This window comes from Corvus brachyrhynchos, unplaced genomic scaffold (assembly GCF_000691975.1).
Source record: "Corvus brachyrhynchos isolate BGI_N302 unplaced genomic scaffold, ASM69197v1 scaffold12, whole genome shotgun sequence".
In the NCBI taxonomy this organism is placed as follows: Eukaryota; Metazoa; Chordata; class Aves; order Passeriformes; family Corvidae; genus Corvus; species Corvus brachyrhynchos.
This window is the reverse complement of record NW_008237885.1, coordinates 557816-585316: the sequence shown is the minus strand read 5'-3', so window position 1 is coordinate 585316 and position 27501 is coordinate 557816. Positions and strand designations below refer to the sequence as shown.

Genomic DNA, 27501 nt, shown 5'->3' with positions numbered 1-27501 from the left:
TGATCTGTGAATATTATGCTAAAGTACAACATCAAGCTGTGAAAGAAAAAGGGAAAAGCAAGTTATAGAGTACGTATCTGTGGCTTGCAATTGCTTCCAGGAAAATTTTAAAAACTAACAACTTTGAATAGACACTTATCTGTAGTTATAGCCAAGTTTTTTTCAAGGATTATGCTGCTAATCAGACAATTTTTAAGAACAGCAAATGGCAGAGAATGGATTAAGGTAATTCAGAGGATATGACATTGAACTATTTTAAGTCAAGTGTCATTAGGCTGAGGTAAGGGGGAGCATGGAAAAAGCATGGAAGCTTTACAGTTATTTATAATATTATTAAGCATACAGACATGCACATTCCTGTATCTACCTGGCCACGCAGAGTGCAGATGGGACTGCTAGAACAGGGTTTCATATTTAACTACTCTTGCATTTTTTAAGGGCTATTGTTTGTTTAAGAACTGAATTTAGAATGATCAACTGTTAATTTGATTGAGTTCAGGCTGTCTTCTCTGTAACAGAAAATTATATGCAAAGTAATTATCAGCAAGTCTGATAGTCTAGACAGCAGCATCCTAAATGAAACACTGTCATATTTAGCAGTTAACTGCACCTCTTAATGCTTAAAACCAAGGAACTGAAAACACCCAATTTCAGCCCAAAGATCAGTTGCCTGCACACGGCTTCTGGACACAGTCACAGCAATGCTGACAGGAGCTACCTGGGTAGGCACGTGGATATTTTAATTACTTAAACCCCTGCTGAAAATGAGATTAAAATCTTGTCACACACAACCGTCTCCATTCTACCTTACAGGTAGTTTTCATCTCATCAGAAAAGTTCCCCATCTAATTTTACAGTATTATTGGCTTTCTAACCATAAGCCACATCCATCATGTTGTAGACAAATTACTGGGCTTGCTAAAGCATGAAGTTCCAACAGCTTATGGTATAAAAACTAGACACATGACCTGTATTCCAAAGGGAAAAAAGGTAGTGTTAAAATGCTAAATAAACATTTCACCTGGCATGGACAAAGCAGTAGGCAGAAGATGCTATTCTGTTGGGATACAGTTAGGAGATAATTTATTTTGCCTCACTTACATGGCAGAAGAAAAGCTAGTCTGCCATAAATAAGCTGGTATAAAACTCCCTTAACTCCTCAGAGAGTGACCGAGAGCCAGATGCTCCTGTGGCTGTTACAGGAGACCCTCAGTTCCATTGGCTGGGGGACATGTGTATCTCAAATCCATAGGAAAGGTTATCCCCAGATGACCCTAGAGACCAAGAGGGGATTACTGCCTATGGGATAACAGAACTACCTCTAACACAAGCAAAGAGTGCCTTGGACTTGTCTTCTCAAACTCCATTTGTAACTGTCTTCATGGGTGAGGGACTCTGTGCACATGGACACCTAGGTGCCAGCAGCTCCAGTGGGAACAGGGATCACAGGGGCCCGTGCACCCGCAGTGCGAGCAAAGCACCCAATTGCTTGAATACGGATGTCTGTGTCACCACTTGAAAATACCAAAATAGAATTGCTCTAAAATAGGATAAGAGTATTGGAAGACAGGTATCAAAGCAGCTGAAAGTCTGGCCAGGGTACTGGAGGGGCCAGTGAGTCCAAGCTGGTGGGAAAAGTGTAGCATGTAGACCTTAAAAAACAAGAATTACCAAAACAATATGCAGATCACTGGCACTCCATTACATGGAGCACAGGACTACAGGAGCAGGTCCTGCTAAGCAGCAAAATGTAGTCTCCCCTAGCATAAATTTGGTAGGTGTTAGGGTATATTAAGATAGAGAAGACCAGCACTGATCCATTAGCTTTAAGTGATGGAGCCTGTAGACAAAGGTAGCAGAGAGGTGGTATCGAGTTTTGTTAAAATGCAACTGTAAGCCATATTCTTAAAACACTTTCCTTATTTTGTTATAACACAAGTTTTATTGCTCTTGCTTGTTCCAAAGGTCATTTGCTGTTATCAGTTTACCTGAGTGGACACTTCTACTATTAATTAAAGACATAATAGGAGTTAAATGGGTAGTTAACAGGCAGATAAAGCACTACATCCATGTCCAAGTTACTGCCACTTGGAATACAGACAATATTTTAATCTGATCACTGCCAGAGCTTTGCTCCCATTATCTGTAAGGAAGTATAAAAGAATTTAAGGCACATGTGACCTGCTGCTTTCAAGTAACAGTGATGCGAGAGGGATCATGCAGAGAGCTTGGTTTCCATTGCTTTTTCTTGACAAGTCTTGTTTCTTTCATGATATAAAATTGAAATGCAGTATAAAAATACTTCTTTTCACAGGGTCCAATAGTTCCAAGTCTAATTTAAATATTCTAATGCTATAATATTTAAGACTGAGGTACATTAAGAGTGCAAATTCTGCTGGAGTTTCTTCAGGATACCACATTCAGTACAAGAGAGAGACTAATATTTTCCTATTGCTTCCCTAGGGAGGCTTCACTTTAAACTCAAACAGTTTTGCATAGTGTCTCTCACAAGACATATAATCCAGAGGTGTGATTACTGATACCCTGATTCCTCTGACTGCAGGGAGAGTGAACAGGATTTCCATCATTTACAGACACTCCTTGAGTACAGCTTTTACATTCGAGAATCAGCTTCAGCTTCCTTTTCATTGTCATCTTGATCCTTCTTGTCTTCTCTCTTTTTTTCCTCACTGAACTGGGCTTCAATCTCATTTGGATCAACATAGGTATAAAAAGAAGCCATGATAGCAAAGATGATGCAAACTACCAACAGCAAGGCAGCAAACAGCACATACTCTGCCCACTGTAAAAAAAAAAAGCAGAATTTATCCATCAATATTCATTTGTCAAGAGTATTACACCATTTTAGTATTTTCAGGAAGTAAACTCAGAATGTGAAACAAGTATCATAACAAGTATCATATGGCTTACAGGACTAAGTGTTAATACATACAATACATATTAAAGCAACTCAGAATTGAGGCTCTTTCAGCTATGCTATCTTCACTGAAAAGACAAAAGTTCTGTGAATGCTGAAGAATTCTGTAACATCCTTTTCCTGGAGGAACAGGGAATTGAATGAAAGACTGAGAAGGAAACTCAGACCCCTCCTTTTGGTCAGATAATCTCACTCTAAACCAGGCTGGCACTGGTTCTGCTTCCACTTAGACATTTTTACTGCTGACCTACTGACCACAAATGTGGGCAGAGATCAAGACCAGAAACCCTACCTGAAAAGCCTCAACATCTCTGTTTCATGTTCTTTCTGATTTAATTTAGCTGAAGTTGGGGACTGCCAGACCTATTTCAGAGACAAGCTCTTCCCTCTCTCAGAGAGCCATTTTAATTCATTACCGAGCACCACTAATGAACAGAAAGTCTTGTATGAGTGCTCTTTACCAGGATAGCCACAGTTTTAATGCCCCAAATAATGAGGGATGAAACCAGTGGAGCCAGAAGAAGGGATGTGGCAAGGCTGTGGTATGCAGGTGAAGGCTCATTAGCAATTAACAGAATTTTGGTAGGCTTTGATTCTATTAATGCAGAATTTCAGCTCAAAAGTTCACAGACTTTCTACACCATGAGAAGAAATTTACTGCAGAGACTCTAGAAACTGCTGCTTGCAAGCAAAGGAGCCTGACAGCAAGAGTTAAGGATGGCAAACGCTAGGCAAGTGAAAACCTTTGCTGAAGAACTATTTGTATTATCTGCCACGATTGCCCCCTGGATTAGAACTGCTTTCTCACAGTGTAACATAACAGCACACCTACTGCTTGCATGCTTACCTGCTTGTCGAGTTTGGATGCCCCAGCCACGATAAGGACAATTATGTTACCAACAGCCACAGTCAGCAGCCATCCTGCCTGCAGCACTGACTTCATGTTAGACGGGGCCTGCAGAGACAGACATTTGAGTTTCGGCGTTATCACTTATTTTATGATGCACTTACTGCATTCTTTACCTTATAATGAAGACTGTTTCTCTGCAGGGAAGAGGATTTCTTGGTTTGGGAGGTTTTGGAGGCAGTTGGGGTTTTTTGTGTGTTTATTTTTTGACATTAAAAATTGCTAGAGAGCTAAACGGGTCTGGAGAAGGCTTTGAGGAACAAGAGACCACTAGCACACTGACTATAACACCTTTTACTTTATACACACTGAGGAACTAACAGGCGTATTTCACATCTCAGTAACACGTGGCACACATGACATGAAGAAATTGAGTGCATCACCTAGCAAGCCATGCCTCACAACATTCCCATCACTGCAGTTTCTAGATTCCAAATTAAGAGAAGAAATACACACAGCTAATAAACTGGAGTCAGAAGACAAAGGAATTAAAAGTGTTTAACTAAACCGCTAATAAAGGCTGTATGGAGTAACCTGGTGTGGAGATAAGATGTCAGGACTTCCTGGTTTTGCATTTGAGAGCTCTCCAGTTTGGTTTTACTGCAGCAGGACAGTTGCACTTATTTTCAAAGGAAAGATATATGCGAGAAGGAAATTTGAAGACTGGTAGTCAAGTCTTCAAATGACAGAATTCAGCATAGCTTCATGGAAAACACCAAATCCTAGTGAAACAGGACCAACTTGCATCAGCCTATACAGTCCTACTAGGGAGCTGTGAGGAATACAGCTGATCAAAGCAGCAGCACAGAACCACCACTTAAAAACAAGAGGTCACGGAAGATGTTAACTTGCACCAAGATGCTTAACACAAGAAGAGAAATACCTACCTGTGAGTATGAAAACTCCAGCCCAGTGACAGAGAATACTACTTCTCCACATGTAAGAAGAAAATACTGAGGAATCTGCCAAGCCATATGGACTGTATTTGGTGCAATATCTTCGAAGTATGTTACATTAAGATGGGAGCCAGTACACTGGAAATGAAAATAGCATATTAGGAGCAGTAATAATGAGTGTGCACAGTAAAGGCATTCTAAGCAGTTCTATAAGCATATAGAAAGTTCAGAGTAAATAATAAATGTTGCATATGAAGCTCTGCATACCTAGTCATAAAGCATAATTTTTTTACAGCCGACTTTGTGCAAATCTGTAGTGTCTAACAGGGCTAAAGATTTAGGGCCATTAGTGGTGACCATGAATTCTTGCATTGCTATTATCATAACCATCATTATTTTTATACTTAACAATGGTTTCATGTTCCTGTTTAACATAGGAGAATTCCATCATATATACAATTAAAGACAAGGGGAATAATTCTGCAAGTGTTTTTTTCATTAAAGGAAAGTATCAACACGGAAAGTAATTCTATATTGTCCATCCAACAACAGTGGCAACTCACATCATTAACTGAAATGGTATAGGCACTGCCATATCCAAATGTCTTTGAAACAACTGTACAAGTGGCCAGAGGCATTGAAGCGTTAATGGTAAATGACCTGAAAAAGAAAAAAACCCAGACCCCACAGTTCAGACCATAGGTGTAATCAATTGTGTGTATTACACATTTTAAAAAAGCTCTGTGCCCTTTTCCCAAGGACAAGTATATCTAAGAGATTAAATTAGGGTAAAAGAAAATGCTTACTTGTCTTGTTTTGTAATGACGCTGTAATTACTGACAGAAAGAGGATCCAGTACTCCAAAAGCCATGCCATCCATAGTAACATTGACAGGAAGAGAGTAATTGTTTATGAACCTTTAAAATGGAAGAGTGATTAAATACTACACAAAACATGCATAAGTCAAAGAGTACAGGTTTTACTTTTAATTATATTTGGGCAGCACAACAAGTATCAAGTCTACTCATTTAACACTTCTTTTTTTTTTTTAAATCAGTTAACATTTTGGAAAGAACTCTTAATCTCTTAAACTGTAGCTAATACAAAAAGGAAGTTAGACCCCCATCAGCCCACTACCTTAGGAGAACACCAAAAGCAAGCTGATGCTACAACCAGTAGGTGATGCATCTGCAAGTGGGAGATGTAGAAGAAAAGCAGAGAAGGCATAAGTAGGAAGATACTTCTTATCCAAGATTTAAAAGGAGGTATAGATATGTAATTTATGCCATTTGTCCAGTAAAAAAGTCTAGGCAATGGAACGAAGCATACACTTCCATTTTTAGCTAAATTACACCCAAAACAGGTGTGCAAGATAACTTAAGTGGCTCACAACTCAGAAGTCATAACATCCCCTAAAACATCAAGTGACGTGTCCAGCAAGAGGTGTCTTCCTACAGTATAGAAAACTATGTTCAACGAGAGTCCACCCAAAGAAAGATTGAAGAGACAGTCACACTACTGTCAAAATTTTGACACAAAAAAACCTCTACCTGATGAGATTTTTTCCTTCTTCTGGTTTTGATGTAACATTGTCCCATATCTGGTGGAAGAGACCATTATCAAGCTATGTCGATGGCATCAGAGAACAACTTAAATATGTACTATTACACAGCAGTGGGAACTAACAGAGGTTTCAGAGCAGGACTCCAGACCTTCCTCTTTAGGATCCTACTAGCACACACATCTACTAGAAAGCACTGTATGACCATGCATCTAAGTCTTGGTGAAAGGGTAGTTGTCAAGGTAAATAATAAATTGGTAACTTTTTAAAAATTATATCCTGGTGTACTCTCTACCACTCACCAGCCCTACTGGTACAGGAGAGACAAGGAGAGACAGAAAACAAGACAAAGGATAAAAGCCATCCAGAGCTTGTCCTCTGAGCTTCACACACTCCACAAAGATAGCGGTCAAAACATTGATGTATGTCTTAAGAGATAAGCAGACTTACCAAATGGGAATTGATGTCAGATCCATTCCCTTTAAATGCCAAAGTGTAGCGTTCTCCATCTAGCAGATCCAAAGGCACAGTTTTATTTTGAGATGCAGACATTATGTATAATGATTTCAGCTTAGAACTCTCAAATGTCATGTAGGGAGTCTACAAAGAGAAACAAATTGCCATGGGCTTCTGTGCAACTGCATATTTGTCTACACTTTTGTGAGAATGTTATGGGCTCTGGGGAGGGTCAGAAGTTTACACACGTGTTATTTCTGAAGTGCCAGAGATCATGAACATTCCCTAACTTTCATTTTTGTTAGGTTTTCTACATCAAGCATTAATGCCATTTGATCATTATTTTTTATTAATTTAATTTGTCACTCAAGCTTCAGAGTTACATGAGCTTGCCACAAGCATTATGGAATAGCTGTTATATTTTCCTATTTCTTGCTCCAGATAAATCAGGCTTACCATAACCATCAAGTAAAATTCTATTTAGCCAAATAGGTGGCACCAGCATAAGCTGCGATGCAGTGTTTTCCAAAAAGCAGAAGTTATATGTTTTATATATTCAAAACACATTTAATCAACATAAAATACTTAAGCCATTAATAAACACATTTGTGCTACACTAAAATAAGCCTTTTGTTTTATAGGATTATCAAAAGCACTTTATAATCCACATCTGGATTATAAAATGTCTGTAATAGGGAATAGAGTATTCTATACCTTTCATTTTCTGGTATGTACCATGGTTACATCAAGACCCTGTCAGTATACAGTTTGGGTGCCCTTATCTTCTCCTCACACCTCTGCTTCCATGTGAGGCAAATTTGGAGGAGGTTGGAGTAGGAGCTTTCCTCTTCAAGGGAAACAGAACTGCAGGCTATCAGAGAACACACTTCCTAACATCCCTTATCAAAAGCATCCATCAGAGGCACCACATTTTGCTGTCAATAGAACTACCAATGCTGTGCTCTATGAGAACCTGAAGAAGTTCTTTGGCAGCAAAATCTGAAGCTTAACGTGTGATGTAGCCACAGAAGAAGCTCCCTGTTCAGGTAAGCCATCCCTCACTGTAATAGCAGTGACTCACTAGAGCTGAATGGACAGTTGCTGAAGAAAAGGATTGCTCTTAAGAAATTGAATCTTTTTAGCAAGAGGGAAATTTTCAACTAGTTCCAAGTCACTGTTAAGTTTTTGAAAGCTTCTTGGAAAAAAACCCATCTTGTCAAAACAAACTAGTAATACATCAAACACTGACATAGTTACCATTTCGTCACCCACTGTGTTTTCAGTAACAATTCATTCCACAATACAAAGAAAAAAAATCATTTAAATTATTAGAGTAAAAAAGTCCAAGAAAATAATAAATTTTGAACCATCAGTTAAGAATGACTTTGACTTACTCCATTAGATTTTTTTTAGTTTTAATTAATTTTTAAATATTTTTTATCTGCCCTTACTTACCGCCTCATTAGGTGCTACATCCGTAGTCGGAAGCTGAGGCTGGAACTGAACCGTTGCAGGAGCAGCACCTAGATTTATTAATCTGACTTGAGTTTGCTCAGCTGCAGGGAAAACAGGAGAGGTTTTCTACAGGACAGAAAAAAAAATAAAATCAGTGCCCTAAGTCACATGGAAAAAATTGCTATAATTACTGTAATCTTTGTTTTTTCATGTTGAAGATTGGCATTTGCCTGCTGATATGTGATTGTCTGAGGGATGAAACTTGAATCAGGATTTTCACTCGTCTCACAAGCTGCCTTAGGAAAGAAATCTCTTGTCCACATCAGACACCTCTAGACAGCTATTCAGATCTTGGGTTGCAATGGATCGCTGCCCAGAGGTGTTGCAATATTCCAGCTACAGGGGAAAGCTTAATCTGGTTCAGGCATGGCACCTCCCTTTAGGGCAAGGAAGGTTAGGGGAGACAAATCCTTCCTTCGACAAGTGTCATCATTGCTCATGCTGTGATGATGCTTCCCAGACTGTCACACTTCACCTCCGGCTTAAATACCAGAAGAGGTCAAACATGCAAAGCAGCCCTCTGGTAGGTCAAGCAAATGTCTAGTTTCCAGCTTTTAGTCTCAGTTTAAAGATTGATGTTGCCTTTCATGCATGATTTACATTAACTTCAATGTGATGTTTTGCAGGATGGTGTTTGTTGCTAGTCAATTTTACTATGCTAACCACAGTATTGCAATATAGTTCCACTCCTGCTACTTCTGTGCTTATATGATTGGCTCCAAATTTAGGAGTCTTCTTTCTGGTTCAGTTTCCCCTTAAGCACACCTTTTTTTCCTGAATTAACAAGTAACAGCTAAATATTAATAGTAAATACTCGCATGTGGCTGAACTTACATCTATTTGCACCTGCACAAGGGCAGCAGCAACAAAAGCCATAGAAGCGAGGAACATCCCCACAGTCATCTTCCTCAGGGGCCTAGTACAACAAAGGACACGAGAGATTTAAGAGAAATGATAATTCAAAGCTTCAGCTGCTTGTTTTCTTTCCACTCTGGGAAACTCAAATGGTCACAGGTAGCACATTATCACCATTTGAAGGACTGATGTTCTTACAGAAAGTGTTCTGCTAAGCTGGGTACCTCTCAATTCATAGTTACACTGTCAGGAAATACATCTTTCCTGCAGCATCTTAACCTGTTATTCTGCATCTGCTGGGCTCAAACATTGACTGACCATAATTATCAGGTTCCTGAAAAAATCTGTTCTTGCAGGAAGTAAAAAACCCAATCCAGTACAGTTGTTAGTGGTAAAACAAGAAAGAGACAAGAAGATATGCCTTTAAAAAAAGACTAACAACTTGTCTCCATATTCCTATGTTTAAATAAGATTGAACAAAAACAGTCAGGGAAATTTGTTGAATTAGGAGACATCTACTGGCATTCAATTAAGCTGTAAGGATAGATTTAGAGTAAATATTTCATTTGTGGCATCATTTATCCAGTGTAGAATGTCCACAAATGAATGACAGTACTTCCAGCACAGCACACACCCAAGATTTTTCAGAGCTATATGGAAAAACAGCATTGCACCGTAGCTCTCTGAAAATTGTTTTCAGAACCATATTCTCTTCTGCCTCTCCAAGCACTCTTGCAAGTGCTAGCCACTTCATTACCAACACTGAAAAGTAATGTGTAATGCCCCCCAAGCTCCACCTAGAAGTATCCAGTGAGCCAGACTCCCAGCTGAGACTGAAGAGCAAACATCTCGTGTCTCAGTTACTTTTAAGCCCAAAATTTGACAAATGCTAAGGATGTATGTTGTATTCCTATTCCCTATTCTTCAGGAGGGAGAGGGGGTAGACATGGGGGATATGGAAAACAATCAAGATCATCTCTCCTGCAATCAAAAGATTTTGTCCCTAATTGAAAAACATTGTTACTTTACTATTAGCTTCTCCTCTTCTAATCTGTGCTGCCTCTCCATACCAATTGGAGTATTCTGGGTTTTTTATATTTTCATTTCTTTAAAATATTAACCCATTTAAAATACACTTCTATTTCCTCCTTAGCTGACTGCTTGCTCTTGTTACATTAGGGCTGGAAGAGCCAGTCAAACAAATGACTAAAATGAGCCTCTCTTGAAGTCAGATAAAGACATCAACTTACGTAAAATTGATCTTGCATTTCTTGATTAAAGGATAAACCAAATAGTCTACAACTGGGACCATTATAACAATCAGGATTGGATTCACAATCTGGGGAAGATGAACATGAGAAAAAAAATCAGTATTTCTCAAAGTGCTTTTTTTAAGTAAGGGCAAGATGTACATAATCTTTCAGAAGTACTTGAAATTGGAACATAGAAAATTAATGTACCTGCATTTGGTCTGGTTGAACTAGAATACCCTGGTGAAGAAAAAAATAAATAGTTTTTAATACTGTGGCAACAAATAAAACTCATCTGAAAAGTGTTAATTAAAAAAAAAAGGAATAAAAAGTAACCTACAAAATCCCCATTCATTGCTGTGGCTTGCAGTGTCCATCTTGACCCCTTAATAAGAGAAGAAAAAATTAGATGTCACAGTAAATCAATGTTCTAAAGTTCATTTTGAATTGTTTGCATAAGTCAAGTGTTGGAAAAGACATGCAATGGAACAAAAAGTAAAGCTAGCTTGCTATGAGAGTATTCTTACTCTGCAATGTAAACATTTGAACAAAGTGAGTCTCATGGCCCATTCCAGTTCATTTACTCATTTTGTGAAATACAGCAGAAAATAACTTAGATGCAGAAATCAGCTGGAGAGAGGGCAGGGACATCCTGTGCAGGGCACTGCCGCGTGCTGTGCACAGAAGCCACCCTGGGGCCCCTGTGCTGCCAGCCTGAGCCCAAGCAGCCCACACCTCCCACTTGTCCAGCCTTCCTTCACACAGCCCAGAGCCACCGGCCAAGCCAGGGCTTGATCTGCCTGGAGCCCTGTGCCCCAAAAACCTGCCTGTAGCTGGGACAAGAGGGGCTGACTTTAGGCCTGAGCCCAGGATGAGACAAGAACGCTACCGCTGCATCTGTGGCGAGAGCCTTCAGCTACCCGCGACACCCCACTGTCCGAGATGTGAGTTATGACCCATGTAATGAGTATTGACCTCTGAATTTATAGCAGAGCTGCCTAATTGGAACAGGTCACACTGACAGCTACAGCTCACAGGCACTAGACTGAATCAGTAGGATACAGGGAGTCTGGACCTAACTTCCTACTGTCTGACTTGGATGAGGCTTTCAACCCCTGGTTCTCCTCAAGCATGTTCCTAAATTCATACTTCAATGCTTAACTATGAGTTAAGCTGAGTGTTGCTTGAGCACCCAGCTCAAGTTGTGTCTTGAGCACCCAGTCCACCAAGTGAATGGGAATTATAGGCTTATACTTCTGCTTGAAGGTGTAAGGTATTTATAACAAGGTATGAGTGATTAAGCAAACTGGCATTCAGATAACTTGAACCCTGGTTCTCCAGATCATTTACACTTGGACCCTAAATTTCATCTGACAACTGACAATTGAAGAAACATTAGCACTAAGAAAGCTTTAAATTACTGTTTCATCCCGAGTCCCAGGCTGATACAAGATTTGGAGAGGCCTGTCACTGAATCTGTCCTGGGTGTGCTCAGATAAATTGAGATTGCCCCTGGCTGCAGATCATCTTGTACTGATGTGACTCAGGAACTAGTCTTTTGCAATAAAACCAGGATAAAGAATTTGTTTTTCCACACTCCCATAGGCACCTTTTATGTCTGGTGACTTCAGAGTACGTAGAGTGACATGGTACAGCTGTAATTACCAAGCCAATCAATTTCTACTTTACCTGCTGGTCAAAAAGCGCCCAGAACATGGGGAGAGGGATGTAAAGGAAAAGCACCTTCAACACCATCTTAGTCTGAGCAATCAGTTGTTTCTGCAGAAAGTAAAAATTACACAAGAGGAATTGGTTTAAAAAAAAAGAAGGGGGGGAAAAAAGAAATTCAGACTGCTACTCACATCGCAGCAACACGTAAAGACCCATCATGTCATGTTTACCCACACATTAGACTTTGCATGTTGTGGGTACATCTGATGATCTCTGTTAAAATAGTACAAAGTCTGCTTGTGTGTGTGTGGGAAGGGCTGCTGGTTAAAGGTCACTCAGAGAGACCTGAGGCTCTTCGCATGCACACTGATGGCAGCATGAGATCCAGCACTTAGGTGCCATGTTATTTTTCTAGGAAGGAGGCATTTGAACGATAGGCAACTGAGGAATTTCACATAGGAAGAAAGCATAAAGGCAAAAGGAAGATAAAGGTGACAGGCTATGGTTTGTGCTGCCATTGACAACAGGGTAGAGTGGATAGTAGGCAAGGGACAAGTTGGGAACTATGGGATACAAGGCTTTGAGAGTCATGATGAGAAATCATACAGAGGCTGGAGAGGATGCAGTGTTTAGCCACTTAAACTGAAATTCCAAAGCATAAATCTGATGTTTCATACCAAGACAAGTATTATGGCCCTGTGCATTGACCATGACAGGCAGCACCATTTCCCTTTTCCCCTCTGCAGTCATTACACCAGCGTATTTTGTTTGAGGCCAGTTTACCATGAGATACAGGAAGTTGAGAAGGAAAGATAATGCCTGCTATTTTCCTAACCAAAACCCTTAAATGTTTGTATTTGTTTGGCGAGGGAAAGTCTTTTCTTCATCTCCCTTGAATTTCCCTGGACAGCCTATGATTACACAGAGCATTGACTCACACAGCTCTGCTTTCTCCCAAGGAGCTGAGGTGATAACCTGCAATGCCACGAGAGCACGGAAGTTTGGCCAAATCAGCTACTGAATGATCCAGAGGCCCAAAACTATTTTCCCAATGCATGAGGCAATGGATCAGAGCAGACAGAGAAGCTGAGGGTCAGGGGATGTCAGAGCAGAGGAGGCTCTCGGAGTACTTACATCATACTTCTCACTTGCCCAGTCTAGCCAGTGTTCTCTCTTGGGGAACTCCTTGCTGCGATGCTGAAACCTGTTTTTGATGGCAAACTGAGGAGAGACAGAATTATGCTTAATGTCACTACAAATATTTAAAACGCAATGAACTGTTTTGTCATTAGAGATGATGCTCCTGGCTTCTTGGGTTTAGAGGCTGCTAAAGGTGACTTGACTTCTGTTAAGTGCTCCAATCCTCTAGGGGAATATTGTTTTTAAGGCCTCACACTGCATATCCAGCAGAGCATGCACTTGGGGTTAGGTGGACCAAACAGCTCAGAGCAGTCTCTCTCAGCGTGGGTTGCTGCTAGGAGCTGCAAGATCTGCCCTCTTCAGACTTACTTATGTACAACAACAAATAGAGTAGTGTCATATACACAGGTTTTCAGAGCTGAATGGCTGTAGGAAGACATTTTACTGTGAGAAGCTGCATCTTGTAACTACGTCTCACACCCTGACATAGAATATACACAAATATAGTCCCAAAGAACTCCTGAGATTTTCTGCACATTATAACATGCAAGGCCGAGCTGGGCCTTAGGAGCAGCACTCTAAGCAATGGCCAAAGTCACCTACAGAGATTTGCTTTTGACAGTGCTTACAAGATAGGTAATAGGCTGGGCTGTATAAAGCTATCAGATCTGTATGGATAATGAAGAAGCTCATCCAAGAATAAATCTGATCTCAAAGTTGAGGCACTGCAAAGTTGGGACATGCTGTGCTTTTTATGTAGATTCCACTCCTTTCTTTGCAGGATGACACTGATGTGCAACCCCCCAAACTTCCTTAATACAGTGGGGACCAGTAAACCTCTGCATTGTAAATAAACAATCTTTTAATAAGGAATAAGTCTTTGCTGATAAGATGTACTGATAGCTCTGCTCTTGACTCAGCTCAAGGCATGTTTGTCTCTTTCTGCATAAAGGTGCACAAATGTGGAGGGAATGATTCCCAGAAGCTGGGATAAGCTTTTACATAACACTGACACCTTATTTTGTTTCTTTTGCGTATAAATTCACACATAAATCAAGATATGCATAAAAAGACAGTCTAAATCTGAAGGTGTCAGTAAGAAGCCTTCTGTAATAAAGTAAAAATCTTCAGAAACTTTCCTCATATTAAGACAGATTTCTGATTTAGGCACATTTACAGAACACTTTTAAGAATTGCTGCCAAGGATTTGGGGAATGTAAGCAGTACTTACCCCAACACATTTGGAAACCTGAAGCATTATATTTCCTTGCGGTTTAACTTTCTTGTACATTTTGCTTCCAATTACAAACACAACTACAATAGGCAAACAGAAACCAAAATCAACTCAGGATTAAATTAAAATAGTAACAAATATTTTGGTATGGAAACTAAGTCAAGGAGTTAAATCAGGGTGGGAATAAGCCTCCTAAGAAATTGCCTATTCACATGCTATCATACAGTAAGATAAATCAAATTAATATGAGCAGATTGCTTCTATTCAAGACAAAAAACTAAACCTGGAAACTCTTATGGTTAGTGCTCAGTGGGAGGTTATCTCAATTAAAGGAATGGTCAAAAAACAAAGACCATTTAGGATCTTGACTCTGGCCTTGCTGTAGAAGCTCCTTTTCAGGAGCTCAGGATGCTGCAGCTCACATCACACAGGGACATACAAAGCTCTGCCTGAACTGCAGGACTCACCAAGGTGTCCTGTGCTCCCAGGCCCAGGCACATTGCCCAGCCTCATTGTCCCACATGCAGGGCAGGACATGGGCAAACGCCCACAGCCGCTGTCCAACCTGGGCTGGGCTCATGGGCAAGGTGAGGTCACTGGTAGCCAGGTGGGCTCCCAGTTAGGACCTTGAAGGACCAGGACCATGAGGGATACTGTAGTACATCATGGGACCCCCAGTTTCTTGGTCAGCAGTAAGGCTCAGGGAGTGACCTGTACACAGCCAGTAAAAATGCAGGTGTTTGAGAAGTATTGATATATCCAGTATTGTCCTCCAGTGCAGGGACAATTACCTCATACAGTTTACCATCCTGGACTAGAGATAATGTCCACAACACACATTTGCTGCGAGTTCTTACCCTATATTCAAAAGATCTATTTGTACACAACAGTAATCCAAGAAACATAGGCAGTAATTTACATCATGTATAGAATTTTAAGATACATTCACGTCTCACCCCAGCCCCATCAGACTCTCCCAGTAAATCAGTCTCTTCTGTAAAAGCGAGTGCTTCAGATTAATCCCACCCACCTCCCCACCCAAGAAAAAAATTTAAGTGAAAAATTGCAGAAATGATCAGGTACTGGTAGAGGTCAATACCTGGAGATTTCTATCACACTTTCATTATTCTGAGATTGTTATCATCTAATTACCGAGGCAACAGGATGGCAACAGATTCACCTACCCAAGGCAACAGCCATGAGGATAGCAGGAACTCCAAAAGCTAGCGGGTAGCATCGTTGTTTGGAATGAATGCCACACTCCGTAGCTGAAGTAAAAAGTAACATCAAATAAAAGTCCCAGTCAGCACAGCTGATGTTTTCCATGTGGTTTCTGTTCTTTGCATTCACTGTTAACTCATGGGGAAACAACAAACCTGTCTGCTGACATCCTCAGAGTGGAGGATCAGTATTCAACTTATCTTTCATTATTGAAAAGGGGAATTACGTGTCACAGAATGGTTGAGGTTGGAAGGGACCTCTGGGCATCATCTGGTCCAAGTGCTCCTCTCAACTAGGGCTACCTGGAAGTAGTTGTCTAGGACTGTGTCCAGATGGCTTCTGAGCATCTCCAAGGATGGAGACTCCACAACCTCTCTGGGCAGCCTGTGCCAGTTCTTGGTCACCCTCAGAGTGAAAAAGTGTTTCCTGGGTACTATCCACTGAGAAAAGCCTGGCTCCATCCTCTGCATTCTTTCCCATCAGGTATTTTTATACTTTGATTAAATCCCCCTTTGCCTTCTCTTCTCCAGGCCAAACAGTCTAATGCCTCTCAGGATCTCCTCACAGGAAAATTACGTCTAGATTTACACTGGGACATGAAGAATTACACTAGAAAGGTCAAAAGCATGTCCTTAGTGAGAAAGGAACTAGATTGCAGAAGTTTTGGGATAACTTCATAAACAAAGATTCTAGTAATGTAAGTGTCACTTGTTGAAAAAACATCCCAGTCACAGCCCCCTCCCCTCCTTGGCATTAGTCACAGATTTGACTCTATAGAATTCAAGCACACATCCTAAAGTCATGCTCAGAGTATGAACATAGCTACTAGCAGTATAAAATAAAAGACTGAACAAAATTATTACATTCTTCACCTTACTTCTTCTAAGAGGAGAATTAGAGAGTATGGTTTGGAAAAAAATGTTAGCTTGTGGATAATTCATGTCTTGATTAAATTGTATTAGTCTACTGGTTAAACCTTTATAGGAAATAACAGTATATTACTTCCCTCAGCTCAATTTGTCATTTTTTTCCAAGGTATTTTTCACCCTGTATCAGCAAGGAAGTAAACCACACGCTGTGCCATATGCATCTCTCCTCCCTTTTTTGGGAAAGGATAGAATTTGCATTAAACAAACATCTAAAAGTCTTCTACAGAGTCTTTTCCAGTCAAGAAATCCAAAGGCCAGAGTTTCAGCCCAGTGCTTTAGGGTTATTCCAGAATTCACATGCTGTTTCCTTTCTTTTGAGAAAAGCAGCCTTTTGAAACTGCTAGCAAGTGCATCCATACAGCACCATCTGTGCAAGCTTGCCACAGAAATCCATATGCATATAGGTTAGCAAATTGCTCAGTTTTGTTTAGGATCATGATATTCTTTATAAGCAAAGGAGAACATAGATTTCTTATTTAACAATATGAAAAAGTATTTATTTTGTCACATGGATAAATCCAGTTTTAAACTGGCTTGTTTTGAGAGTACCTCATCTCCGAGAAGCTGGATGACACACTGAAGACTATTTGCTAGATAATGCCAGTGTGTCAGAGAACAGAATTTTAATTTAAACCTTACTGGACTGCAATCCAACACTCCTTTTCTGATGTTTAACAATTGTAAACAAACATGTGACCTTACCTCTGAGATTTGGGGTGACTATAGTCGATAGGAGACTTCCAGCATTAATGGACAAATAAAAGAGAGAGAAGAAGGTCCTTCTTTGCTTTTCCTACAGTAAAAACAGAAAGATGTTTAGAAAGGCTTAGCCAGAACCACATTGATGAGCCTAGATCAAAAAATCAGCACCTCAGGTTTCAAAGTTCAAGACAAATAATTAACTAGCTCCTTCTTCAGCTCCCCAGGAAAACCTGCAGTAATGCACCTGCCTAAATATGTATATTATTAGAGTACTATAATAGTCAAACTTTAGTTAGAGTATCAGTATAACTGAAAATCTGAAAGACATTGTTACCTGATCTTCTTCAAACTGATCTCCACCAAATGCTGACACACAAGGTTTGATCCCACCAGTACCGAGGGCAATAAGGATCAAGCCAATCATTGACAGAGCACTGGAACAAGGAGAAAGGAAAAAAGAAAAAAAAAATAGTTTTGTGTTTATTCTCAAAGCATACGTAATAGAGTGGTTGAAATTCAAGTAGCATAAATTTAAGTTGTCCCATCCTTCACCAGCCTGGGAAATAAAAGGTGTACAAGGCAACTCACATGTGCAGTGCTACACTATCGGGAGAGCCATCCCGGTTGTGATCTGTCAGGTCATTTATGGAGCCCACAGACAAGACTGTCTGCCCAATTGTATAGACAATGGACAGGTAGACAATGGTCCTGTTGTCAAGAGAGGAGATACATTTTCTTAGATACGTTAACACAATTACACACGTAAAATGCACACAGATAATTACACAGCTAATGCAGACTTTTGCTTATTTTAAAGATTCGTGGCAATGAAAACAATTAGCGGATACAATAAATTATGGACTGAACTTGTCAGAAGCTGCTATAAAAATCTGCCCACACACCATTGCCACAATATTTCTATTCTTTTCATTATTATTATTTTAGGTAGCCTTATTTAATTAAACAAGGCAAGATGACAAATGGATTCTATAGGGATCACTAGGTCCCAGGAAATACTTTCATATCTTCAGTGGTTGGCTTTTTACTAACCAACTCGAGAATGCCATTTTCATATTTTTTATATGGTGAAGATAAATGGACTTCTCTTCAACACTGGAAGATGCAATTTACACTGATTTAAGTATCATTAAACATTCTCTATGTTATTTTATATTTTAGTTGCAGGAGTAAAGAAAAAAGAAAAATTAAAAACCTGCTTCAAATGTGAAAATTGCCCTGAAATACTGTTTTGAACAACAACTCTATACCCCTACTCCCTCGGCTGTAAGTGTACCAACATTTTTACACTCAGATCAGAGTGAGAGCAGCACTGAAGAGTGCATGCTGCAGGCTTTCAGCCTGACTTCTCTGCCAGGAGGCGCCTAGGATGGTAGTATTGCATAATCACCAGCCCCCACACCTTGGCTTTACAGTCCAATCCTCTTTTCTGTATGTAAAAACATACTCCCTTTTAACTTTGTTGGACCTTAAGTACGTGGCTGTAGTTTAACCCACGTTCACTTGTGTCCTTGGGTGGACCTCCGTTCAACAGATGTGGGTCTCCAGTTTGGAGAAAAAGCAGGAGAAACCCAATGCAATGATGTGAAATTATTTTAAAACCCAGTTTTCAGGAGTAGTCCCAAACCCAGTGCAAGGCATGACAGTGAAGGACAATGCTCAAAAACCTAGAACAATCCGACTACTCGACATAAGCAAGAGATCCTCACAGCAAGCTTGGACCAGCACCCTGACACAACAGGGACATTGACCAAGTTACCCTCACTTTAAAACAAGGTTGTTGTTCTCTGACTTAAAATTGCCCTCGCCTGTAGCAGAGTAAAAAAAAAAAAAAATCCATAAAGTGGGGCAACAATGAGTCTGCTGTTTAATGATATTTAACAGATACAGTTGAATGGGTTGGTTTTTGAATAGCGCTTCCATAGTTACTTTAATTACCCAACAACCTGGGAAAAAGTTTCCAATTGAAGCTGAACCTGAGCTGATCAGGAGAGAAACTTCTGGTTTTTATTTGTGAGGCTTATAAGCCCACTGCGAAGACTTACATAATTGGCACTGCATTGATGACACACAATTTAAAAAAGTAATTGTGATTTCTGTACTATTTTCCCCAAGATTTTCACAACTAATTTCAACAAATGTGAGCAGGTCCCACCATGCTCTTTGACAGACATTACACAAAGTACGTGAACTGTGTAAGATTTGAGTCTCTCCTTTAAGAGTGCTTAGCAGTGCTTAGATAACTTCCTCATCCTCTTGTCACCATAGAATTTTTTTTTTTTTAATTCTTGTTTAAGCCTTCCTTGTGACACCTTGCATTAAACCCTAATGCTGTTTCCTAAAGCATGTTTTTTCTTGTTTAAGCCATCGTAACAAGCTCCTGTTAAAGGTCTGGGCCTTTCAGTTGCGGCACTGGCATATCCAAGTACCAAAGGAGAAGAGATGCAAGGTCTTCAAAGTTTCATCTTGATAAAACAAGTAAAAGCCAAAATAAATTTTAAAAATAAACCACAGCATCTAAACAAGTGAGTACACAATATATGTGTCCTGCAATCTGTAAGACATCCAGCTAGTTGCAGTGAGTTTGCACTGCTCAGAGCAGCTGCACAGAGCACACAGGGACGGCCCTGCTCATAGCCCTGGGCTCCCAGGGGCAGTCCCTACAGCAGAAGGCAACAGTGCCACTGACTGCACAGCACATCTCTAATCTCTGGGAGACCTTTGGCAAGTCTGCTCACATTCATGGCTCATAACCCTCCATAAAATCTTTATTATGCTTTTTTTCCGGCAAAGTAAATACTTTTAGAATCAAAACATCAGTAAAGGAGAGTGAGATAAAGCTGTTGGAAATAATCTGGTTACATTTCAAAGCACTTCAGTGCTACTATCCTGACCAACTACCCTGCAGTTAAAAATACAGAAGACATCATTTAGAGAAAGAATTGCTATTCAGTAAGACCTCTCATGGATCCGTCAATTCTGAAATCACACAGTATTTTAAAACTTTTTCTAAGGCCCACTTAACACCAGATAACACAGAAATTCACTATTTCAATGGCCACTTGCAACAGGTAAGGAGACTGTCCTATGTAATTATAACCTCCAGTATCTATTTTCACAGCTTGGTGAATAGTCTCCTTAGTTTAGCTTACATTTTGTCCAGGTGAGAGGAGAAACATGCAGCCTGCTGGGGAAGCATGCTACTACCCTTAACCAACTAGCAGAACTGGAACTTTTGTTGATTCACAGCGCAGTTGCAAGTCTGAGCTGAATCAATTAAAAGCTCAAGCTTTGGTGAAATAAAACAAACTACCCTGGAGTAGTCAACAGCAGTTCTGAAGCTGTTGTTGAGAGCTGCTGTTTTTGGTGGTGGTTTAAGTAACACTGATTTCAGGTGAGCTTTCAAGATCTTTGGTTACTTTCTAAGGAAGCACTTACTTAAATTTTCCCAGCCAAGAGTCCGCAATGATTGCTCCAAGGATCGGCGTCAAGTAACACAGAGCAACAAATGTGTGGTAGATGGCAGTGGAAAGGTTGTCTTCCCAGTGCAGGAAATACTTGAAATACAAAATGAGCACAGCTGTAGGAAGAACAACAAAGCAACAGGTTACAAACCCAAGTCAGGCCTGGGTAATGGTCAGCACAAGGAGACAAGGGACATACCTTTCATGCCATAGTAGGAGAACCGCTCACAGAACTCATTGATGACGATGAAGAAGATGCTCAAAGGGAAGCCAAAGCAGAGCACCTGGAGGTAACAGACAACGCGAGCTCAGAGCTGTGCAACCCAGACTAACACTCTTCACTGCAACCCACAGCCTAAGCAAGCTCAACGTGGACTCAGTGGGAGTGGGTAGGTACTCAGGGTCCGGAAGTTGCACAGGCTTCTGTGGGATGACAGTAGTTTACCTGAACCAAGAGTCAGTTCTCACTTTCCCATCTTGGTCCCCAGAGGTCTGCACACTTCTTATCTGCCCTTTGCAAGAGTCCTTTAGCAGTGTTATAAATGACCTTCAAGTGCTGCACAATGCACATTTGATGTCTCCAGCACCTAACCCTTACTGCAATCTAGACTGGTATCTAAAAATATGCAAAAAGCCAATGTTTTTGGAAAAATAAAAAGTCAAAACCCAAAGCCAACCAAAAACGCACAACACCAAACGCCTGCAGTACACCAGCTAGAAGTTCAGGACTATTTTTAAGCACCTGTAGTTGAGCCAAATAAACATTTAAACTTTTCGTTCAAGCAAATCTCTCAGGAAAACTCCTTATCCTTAAAAATGCTCTGCTTGATGAAGAATCCTTCATTTCTTCAGACCTAATGATAGAAGGGACTTTATTCGTAACCTAAAATGGCATGGCATTGGCTGCCAGATTCACTGAGCCTTCACCTGCTGCAGCAGGCATGTCCATGGTCATCATCATGCAGCTCGTGACACAGTTTGTGCCATTGAGACAATGTTTAAAAAGCATACATCAGGTACAAATCTGATATGGTCACCAGAACTGGAAGTTTATCTTCTGATCACCTACTTGTCTTAGTAGATGAATATATGATATATTCATTAATTTCTATTAAAATTAATGGGAATGCAACTTAAACATAATACTCCCTTTTAACTTTTTTAAAATGGATTTAAGCCTGCAAGTAGCAAAGAATCAGATTTTGAAGACGTTTCAGAACATTGCAGAGGCAAAACAGTTCTTCTCCAGTTTAATTTAAAAATGTCATTGTTTGGATTACAAAGGCCTAGGAATTCAACTAATCTGTATTTCATGTGAAACAGGAGGAAGTTAACTTTGCAGCTCAAAAGGAAAAAACCTTAGATAGGGAAATCATGCCTGACACAAGTAAACTGGAGAGCCAGTGTCTCCAGCAAAGCCTCAACAAACAGAATACTTGGAAACTTGGGAGCTACAACAATTTTTTTGGGAATGTGACAAAAGAAATGAAAATAAGAGAGTGGCAGGAGCATAGTTGACTGATCTGACTCAGTTGTGAGGATGCCTGAGCAGCTGGAAAAGCATTGGCCATTGATGTTTGCAGAACCAAGTACTTACTGCATATCCTACCCATGGTTTGATAAGCAGGCTTCACAGGAAAAACCCAGTCTCAGCTGAGGCAAGTTCTAGGTGGGACTCCTCTAGCTTTAGAGTACACAAAATTTGAGCCGTACATATAAACTTGTCGTTCTTGATTTATCACATCCTCCATGGGCAGAAAGAGGTGTCTCCAAAGGAAGATCATTCACATCTATCCCAAAATTAGGTAAAATTCCCTTGAAGTTACCCATTTCCTTCAGCTGAAGGCAGCAAGAGGTTTGGACAACTACTCCCAACCTGGACACGGGTGTTGGTGGACTGGAGTTCACACAGAAGAAGGCTTTGTGCCCTGTCCACACAGCATTCCCCTAAGCCATGCAAATGGTCATGGGATGGAGAGCCACACACTGAAGTTTTGGTTCAGCACATGTTAAGTTAGTTAACTGAAACAGTAACCCAGGCTGCATGACTCGTAATTGGGAAGAGCCCAGATGGAGAGGAGAGAATGTCTGCTCCTGAAGCAGAACAAAGAATTCCCCATGTCTGTCCTACCTACAGGGAAAAAAAAAAAAAAAGACAGACCAGTCCTGGCCCAGGAGCTGGTGGGACCCATCTCCACCTGAATTTCACAAAACCTCACTAAAATCTTTTGACCACTTTGGGGTTCTCACAAACCTCCCAAGTGTTTTGCCATCACCCTACCTAATACCGTATTCTTTAGGAGGGTGTTACATGCTGGTCTGGGGAGGTCACAATCCAGCAAGCCTAGATTTTTGTTTCAAGATACTGGTGCTTTTGTGCCTGGTGGAGCTGTCCTGCATTCCCATGCTGGCACAGCAGCCCCTGGTGGGTTTTTACTGGCTGCCCCCAAACTGGAGGGGATCTGCATGTCACAGCTGGAGCTGAGCATGAACACAGGCATGCAAGAGAAAGCTACTGGGTCCTTCCCAAGGTGACAGGCCTTCAGCTTTTCCAAGATGCTACAAGCAAGAGGAGACTATGCAATTAATGCTTGCTAATACATGATGTGTACTTGTCCTTGTTTTGCACTGTACTGTCTTCTGTTACAGTATAGACGTGCCCGTACACACATTTACCAAAACCTTGTCTGTTGTTGCCCTCATTGGTCAGGAAGTGCTGGATCCACCACCAAACAGGTAACCTGAAGGTTATGTTTTATAATGCCCTCTGTAACCTTGCCCTGCCCTGGGCATGCCACCACCCTGCTGCACAGCTTTGACTTTGGCTGCTGAGGAAGCCACTGAGACGAGGGAAAGTCTGTGGAGTAAAACCTTGCAAGATAAGAAAAGCAAAGGCAGAGATAGGGTTGCTGAGACACATATCAGTAACAGTTCAAAGATTCAAGAGTGGTGGATTATGATAACTCAGCCACAAGAAAGATGGGCTCCAGGGACCAAGCTCCTCCCACCAATGTCTGCTCAGTCAGCAAAGGCTCTTCAGACATTTTATCAGGGTGCTGAGCACACTAATGCTTAGCTAGAATTTAATAAGTTACTAGGCTGCTTTTGCACGTGTTGGCCAGTAAGTCATTATATTGTATACAATAATGTATACATTATTGTATACATTTTATGTATGTTTATGGAGTGATTTTTACTTTGGGTACTGCTAACATTACCAAAACAACATAACCCAAAGAGAGTCAGTAGAGCAACTTTTTATAAGGGAAAACAATACTTACCGACTTGCCGGTAGTTTTTCCACCTGTGGAGGGGAAAAAACCAAAATACAAGTTAATGGCAACTTTTAAGTAATACTCCTTTAAAACCAATGGAAGATTCAAAAAAGGTTCAACTCTAAATAAACAAATTAAATGTAAACACAGTACTGGTCAGGGTGAGTACATTTTCAGTTTCTAAAAGGGAAAGTTTTCATAGTTATTAGGCAAAACTTCCCTTGATAGCCTTTGGGTTTTTAGGGTGTGCATAAAGTCATACACTGCCAGGAGAAGCTCAAAAGGAATGATGAGTCAAAGCATCCCATGGTTGCTCACCACACATCATTCAAGGTGGTGGTAAACCAGCCACTCAGAGATGATGAGTCCTGTTACAATTCACTCTTGGGGATGTTACCTTAAAGACAAGTCAAGATTAAGGAATAGGCTCAAGATGTCCTGCCAGGGATGGAGGTCAAGTCCTGAAAAGGGACTTTTAGAGGACTGAATATACAGCCCCAGCTCTGTGATCCACGTTAGCAGGCATTCCCAAAACCTGAATCTTAACCTGGGAAGACCTGGAAGAACAGAGAGGTCCCACTGAGGGCAGCAAGAGCAGACAGCTGCTTGCAGCCCTGAAGTCACTTCCAGCTGCTCTTGGCAGGCCCTCTCCCCTGGCAGCACTCCAAGTGGAGTCCTGCAGGGCTTCCTCAGCTCAGGAGACAGGCTTGAAGGCTGAGCTTTCACTGTGTCAGATAATGGCCCTATGCCCACATAGTGGGGATGCCAACATTTTCCATAAAACCACATGAGCAAACTCATTGTCATTAAGATAAGACCAAGTACAAGATGTGAACTTTGAAATCCCTCCTTGTAAATCAAGTCTGCCTATAATATATCTCTATAAGAAAAGTATGTTTGCCAAAATCATTATTTTGTCCATAGTTCACAACGGATGAGAACAGCTGACAGCAACACTATAGTGTTTGACACAATACTAAATAAGGTAATTTCCAGAAATCACTAAAACAGATTGTTCTGATTCTTTCCTTCACTGCTGTGGACAAGTACCTTCACAACAGAGACAGTAGTATTATGCAGGTGATTTGAGAATATATTTTCCTAGAGAGCAAGCAACATTCTGAAAGTGCTAACACACCCAGTTCAGGGCACATGCAGGTACACGAGTTATTCAAGTTATCGGCAATGCCCCTTCCACAACCCACACGAGCAGATACACTGAAGGATACCAAGGTGTTACCAAGAGCCTATCTTCCTATCAGCTCCTTGGTTATTTCCAGTTGTTGGCCTTTCCAGCACATGCGCATCACACTGCCAGTTTTTCATGACATGTACAGAGAAGATCAGTCTGGGCAGCTCACTCCCGTCTGTTGGGCAAAAATTATCTAGGATCTTGTTGTTGGTTGGGTTTGGGGTTTTTTCTGCTTTCCTGATGGCAAAAGTGTCACCTCTGCAACAAACCTTACACAGAGGACATCACAGAGGCAATTATTTTTAGACATTGTCTGACTTCAATGTTTAAGAGACACAATTATTTCCAAACATTTTGACTTTACCCCTCTATTCTCCTTTTACAGAGACAGTTGGGGAAACTCCAGATAGCATTAAAGCCAACCTTTCAACACAGGCACCTAAACTAAATAAGGACTCCACTGTCAGGCAGCTTCAGGGATTGACCTACACAGCACAGAACACCCAACATTTTGCATCCTTTTCAGTGATAATCTGAGATTTGCTTGTGGCATGTTGGAGCAGTCACTCTTGAAGGGGCAACCTTCAGCCTCTCTTATTCTTTGCCCACAAAGAATGACCTGCAGAACTGCTCATTTTCACCACAAAGCATAGAAGAGCTCCACATTTTTCAATATAAAGCTCTCAATGCTTGTGCACTTTGTATTCCCTTCAGATACATAATATTTTTTAAGAAATATAAAGTCAACAGCCACTCAGTTCTTGGCTTCAGCACCACATCTAAATAATTATCAGCGGGCCATTCTCTCCTTCCCAAACTTGCAGGCCAGGTGGGGCAGGCTTACAGCTCCAACCCCTTCCCACCAGTGTGGTTCCTCCCCTGGAGTCACAGAGATGTAGTGGGATGCTGCATCCCTTGCAGCTCACAGTCCGTGACACAAAATGGGAGCACTTTGCCCTGCTCCATGCAGCCATCACAGCAACTCTGCCTGGATGAAATGCTTCTTGTCTGTGGACACAATAAATCTGTACACACCCATACTGTCACCTGGGATGTTTCTGGCTCCAGAGCAAGCCTACAGTCCTGACACCTGACTTGGGGCACAGACAAGCCTATTGCCCCTGCTCCCTGCAGCAGCCTTACAGCACCTTCACAAGGATGCTGCTACCATCAGGACATCCCCCTCCAGGAGTCCCTGTTTCATACCTTGCTATTCCAAAAAACACCAACACAGAAACTATCCAAGCAAACCTATAACGCAGCAAGCCTGATAGTACATGAGCACACCCAGCTACATCCCATTTCTTTCTCTTCGCGGAGCTATCACCATTTTCCTGGTTGTCTGCTCAAGCCAGCAAGACCCCAGTTAACCCCTGGGCAGCACCACTGACCAGTTCTGCCTGCTCATTACTACAGTTGCTTGTCCCTAGAACACAGATTTCCTTGCTGAAGATGCAATGGCACTTTCTTGGGTTGTTTTTTTTGGGGGGGGTGGAGGGCAGACATTTCAGGTTCCTTCCCTCTGTGAGATAAGGTTTCTCCAAGCCCAGGAACCGCTTGCTATGAGAAACACCAATGTGCTCAGACAGACACTGAAGGACCAAAGGTCCAACAAAGGGCAATGGAGAGAGATACATCACAAAAAAATTATTTTTTGTACATCTACTGCTCAGTGTTCCAGTTTAGACAGGAAAAAAATCTTCAGAATTTATTAGCTAAATGGGTTCTGCCCTTATCTCAATTTTCCACCCGTGTATCTGTGTTTTTAAAAAACACTAGGTCAACCCTAGGTAAACACTCTCGATGAAAAAGCATTATTTAACATCTGCGAGATACACCACACTTCTGCTCAGATCTTAAGCTCCACATGCCTTAAAAGTGTAGTGTAGGGTAGACCTTACCCGCCAGGGGCTCAGCTCAAAGAGCTTACAGAGACCGAGGCAACATCGCTCGGCTCTCACTCGGGTTTCAAGGCAGGGTCATGTAAACCAGGATAAAGCGTTGCCAGAGGGAGAACTGCCCCGGAGGAAGAGGTAGAGACGCAAGAGTGCCCGGGGACTTCCTCAGACCGACACCGAGCAGCAGAGCCAGCCCTGGGCGAGCAGGACCCTTGGCCATGCTGCCAGCTCACAGCCCGGCACGATCACCCGGCTCGGAGGGAATCGGCTTGAGGATCCCGCGGTGCTCACCCCGGGGCGGCATCCCTCCCGCGGGCCGGGGACCGCTACCCACTCCGGGCTGCCCCATCCCACACCGCCACCCCTACCCATGTCGGCG

The 27501-nt window shown here is 41.3% G+C and overlaps 1 protein-coding gene across 1 annotated transcript; it reads right to left on the bottom strand.

The window, feature by feature from the left end:
• Window positions 1–139: 139 nt before the first annotated feature.
• On the bottom strand, window positions 140–27495 carry SLC15A1 (solute carrier family 15 member 1). The gene is made up of 23 exons (XM_017732617.1): window positions 27491–27495; window positions 24039–24061; window positions 20957–21041; window positions 20732–20873; window positions 17864–17983; window positions 17610–17709; window positions 17276–17366; window positions 15608–15691; window positions 14421–14503; window positions 13184–13270; window positions 12068–12157; window positions 10719–10763; window positions 10589–10618; window positions 10379–10467; window positions 9108–9189; window positions 8214–8339; window positions 6753–6902; window positions 6292–6341; window positions 5548–5658; window positions 5305–5401; window positions 4733–4879; window positions 3786–3893; window positions 140–2803 (listed from the first exon to the last, which is right to left on the bottom strand). The coding sequence occupies exons 1-23, from the start codon at window positions 27492–27494 to the stop codon at window positions 2615–2617; spliced, it is 2133 nt and encodes a 710-aa protein (XP_017588106.1). The 5' UTR covers window position 27495; the 3' UTR covers window positions 140–2614.
• Between the last annotated feature and the right edge of the window lie 6 nt (window positions 27496–27501).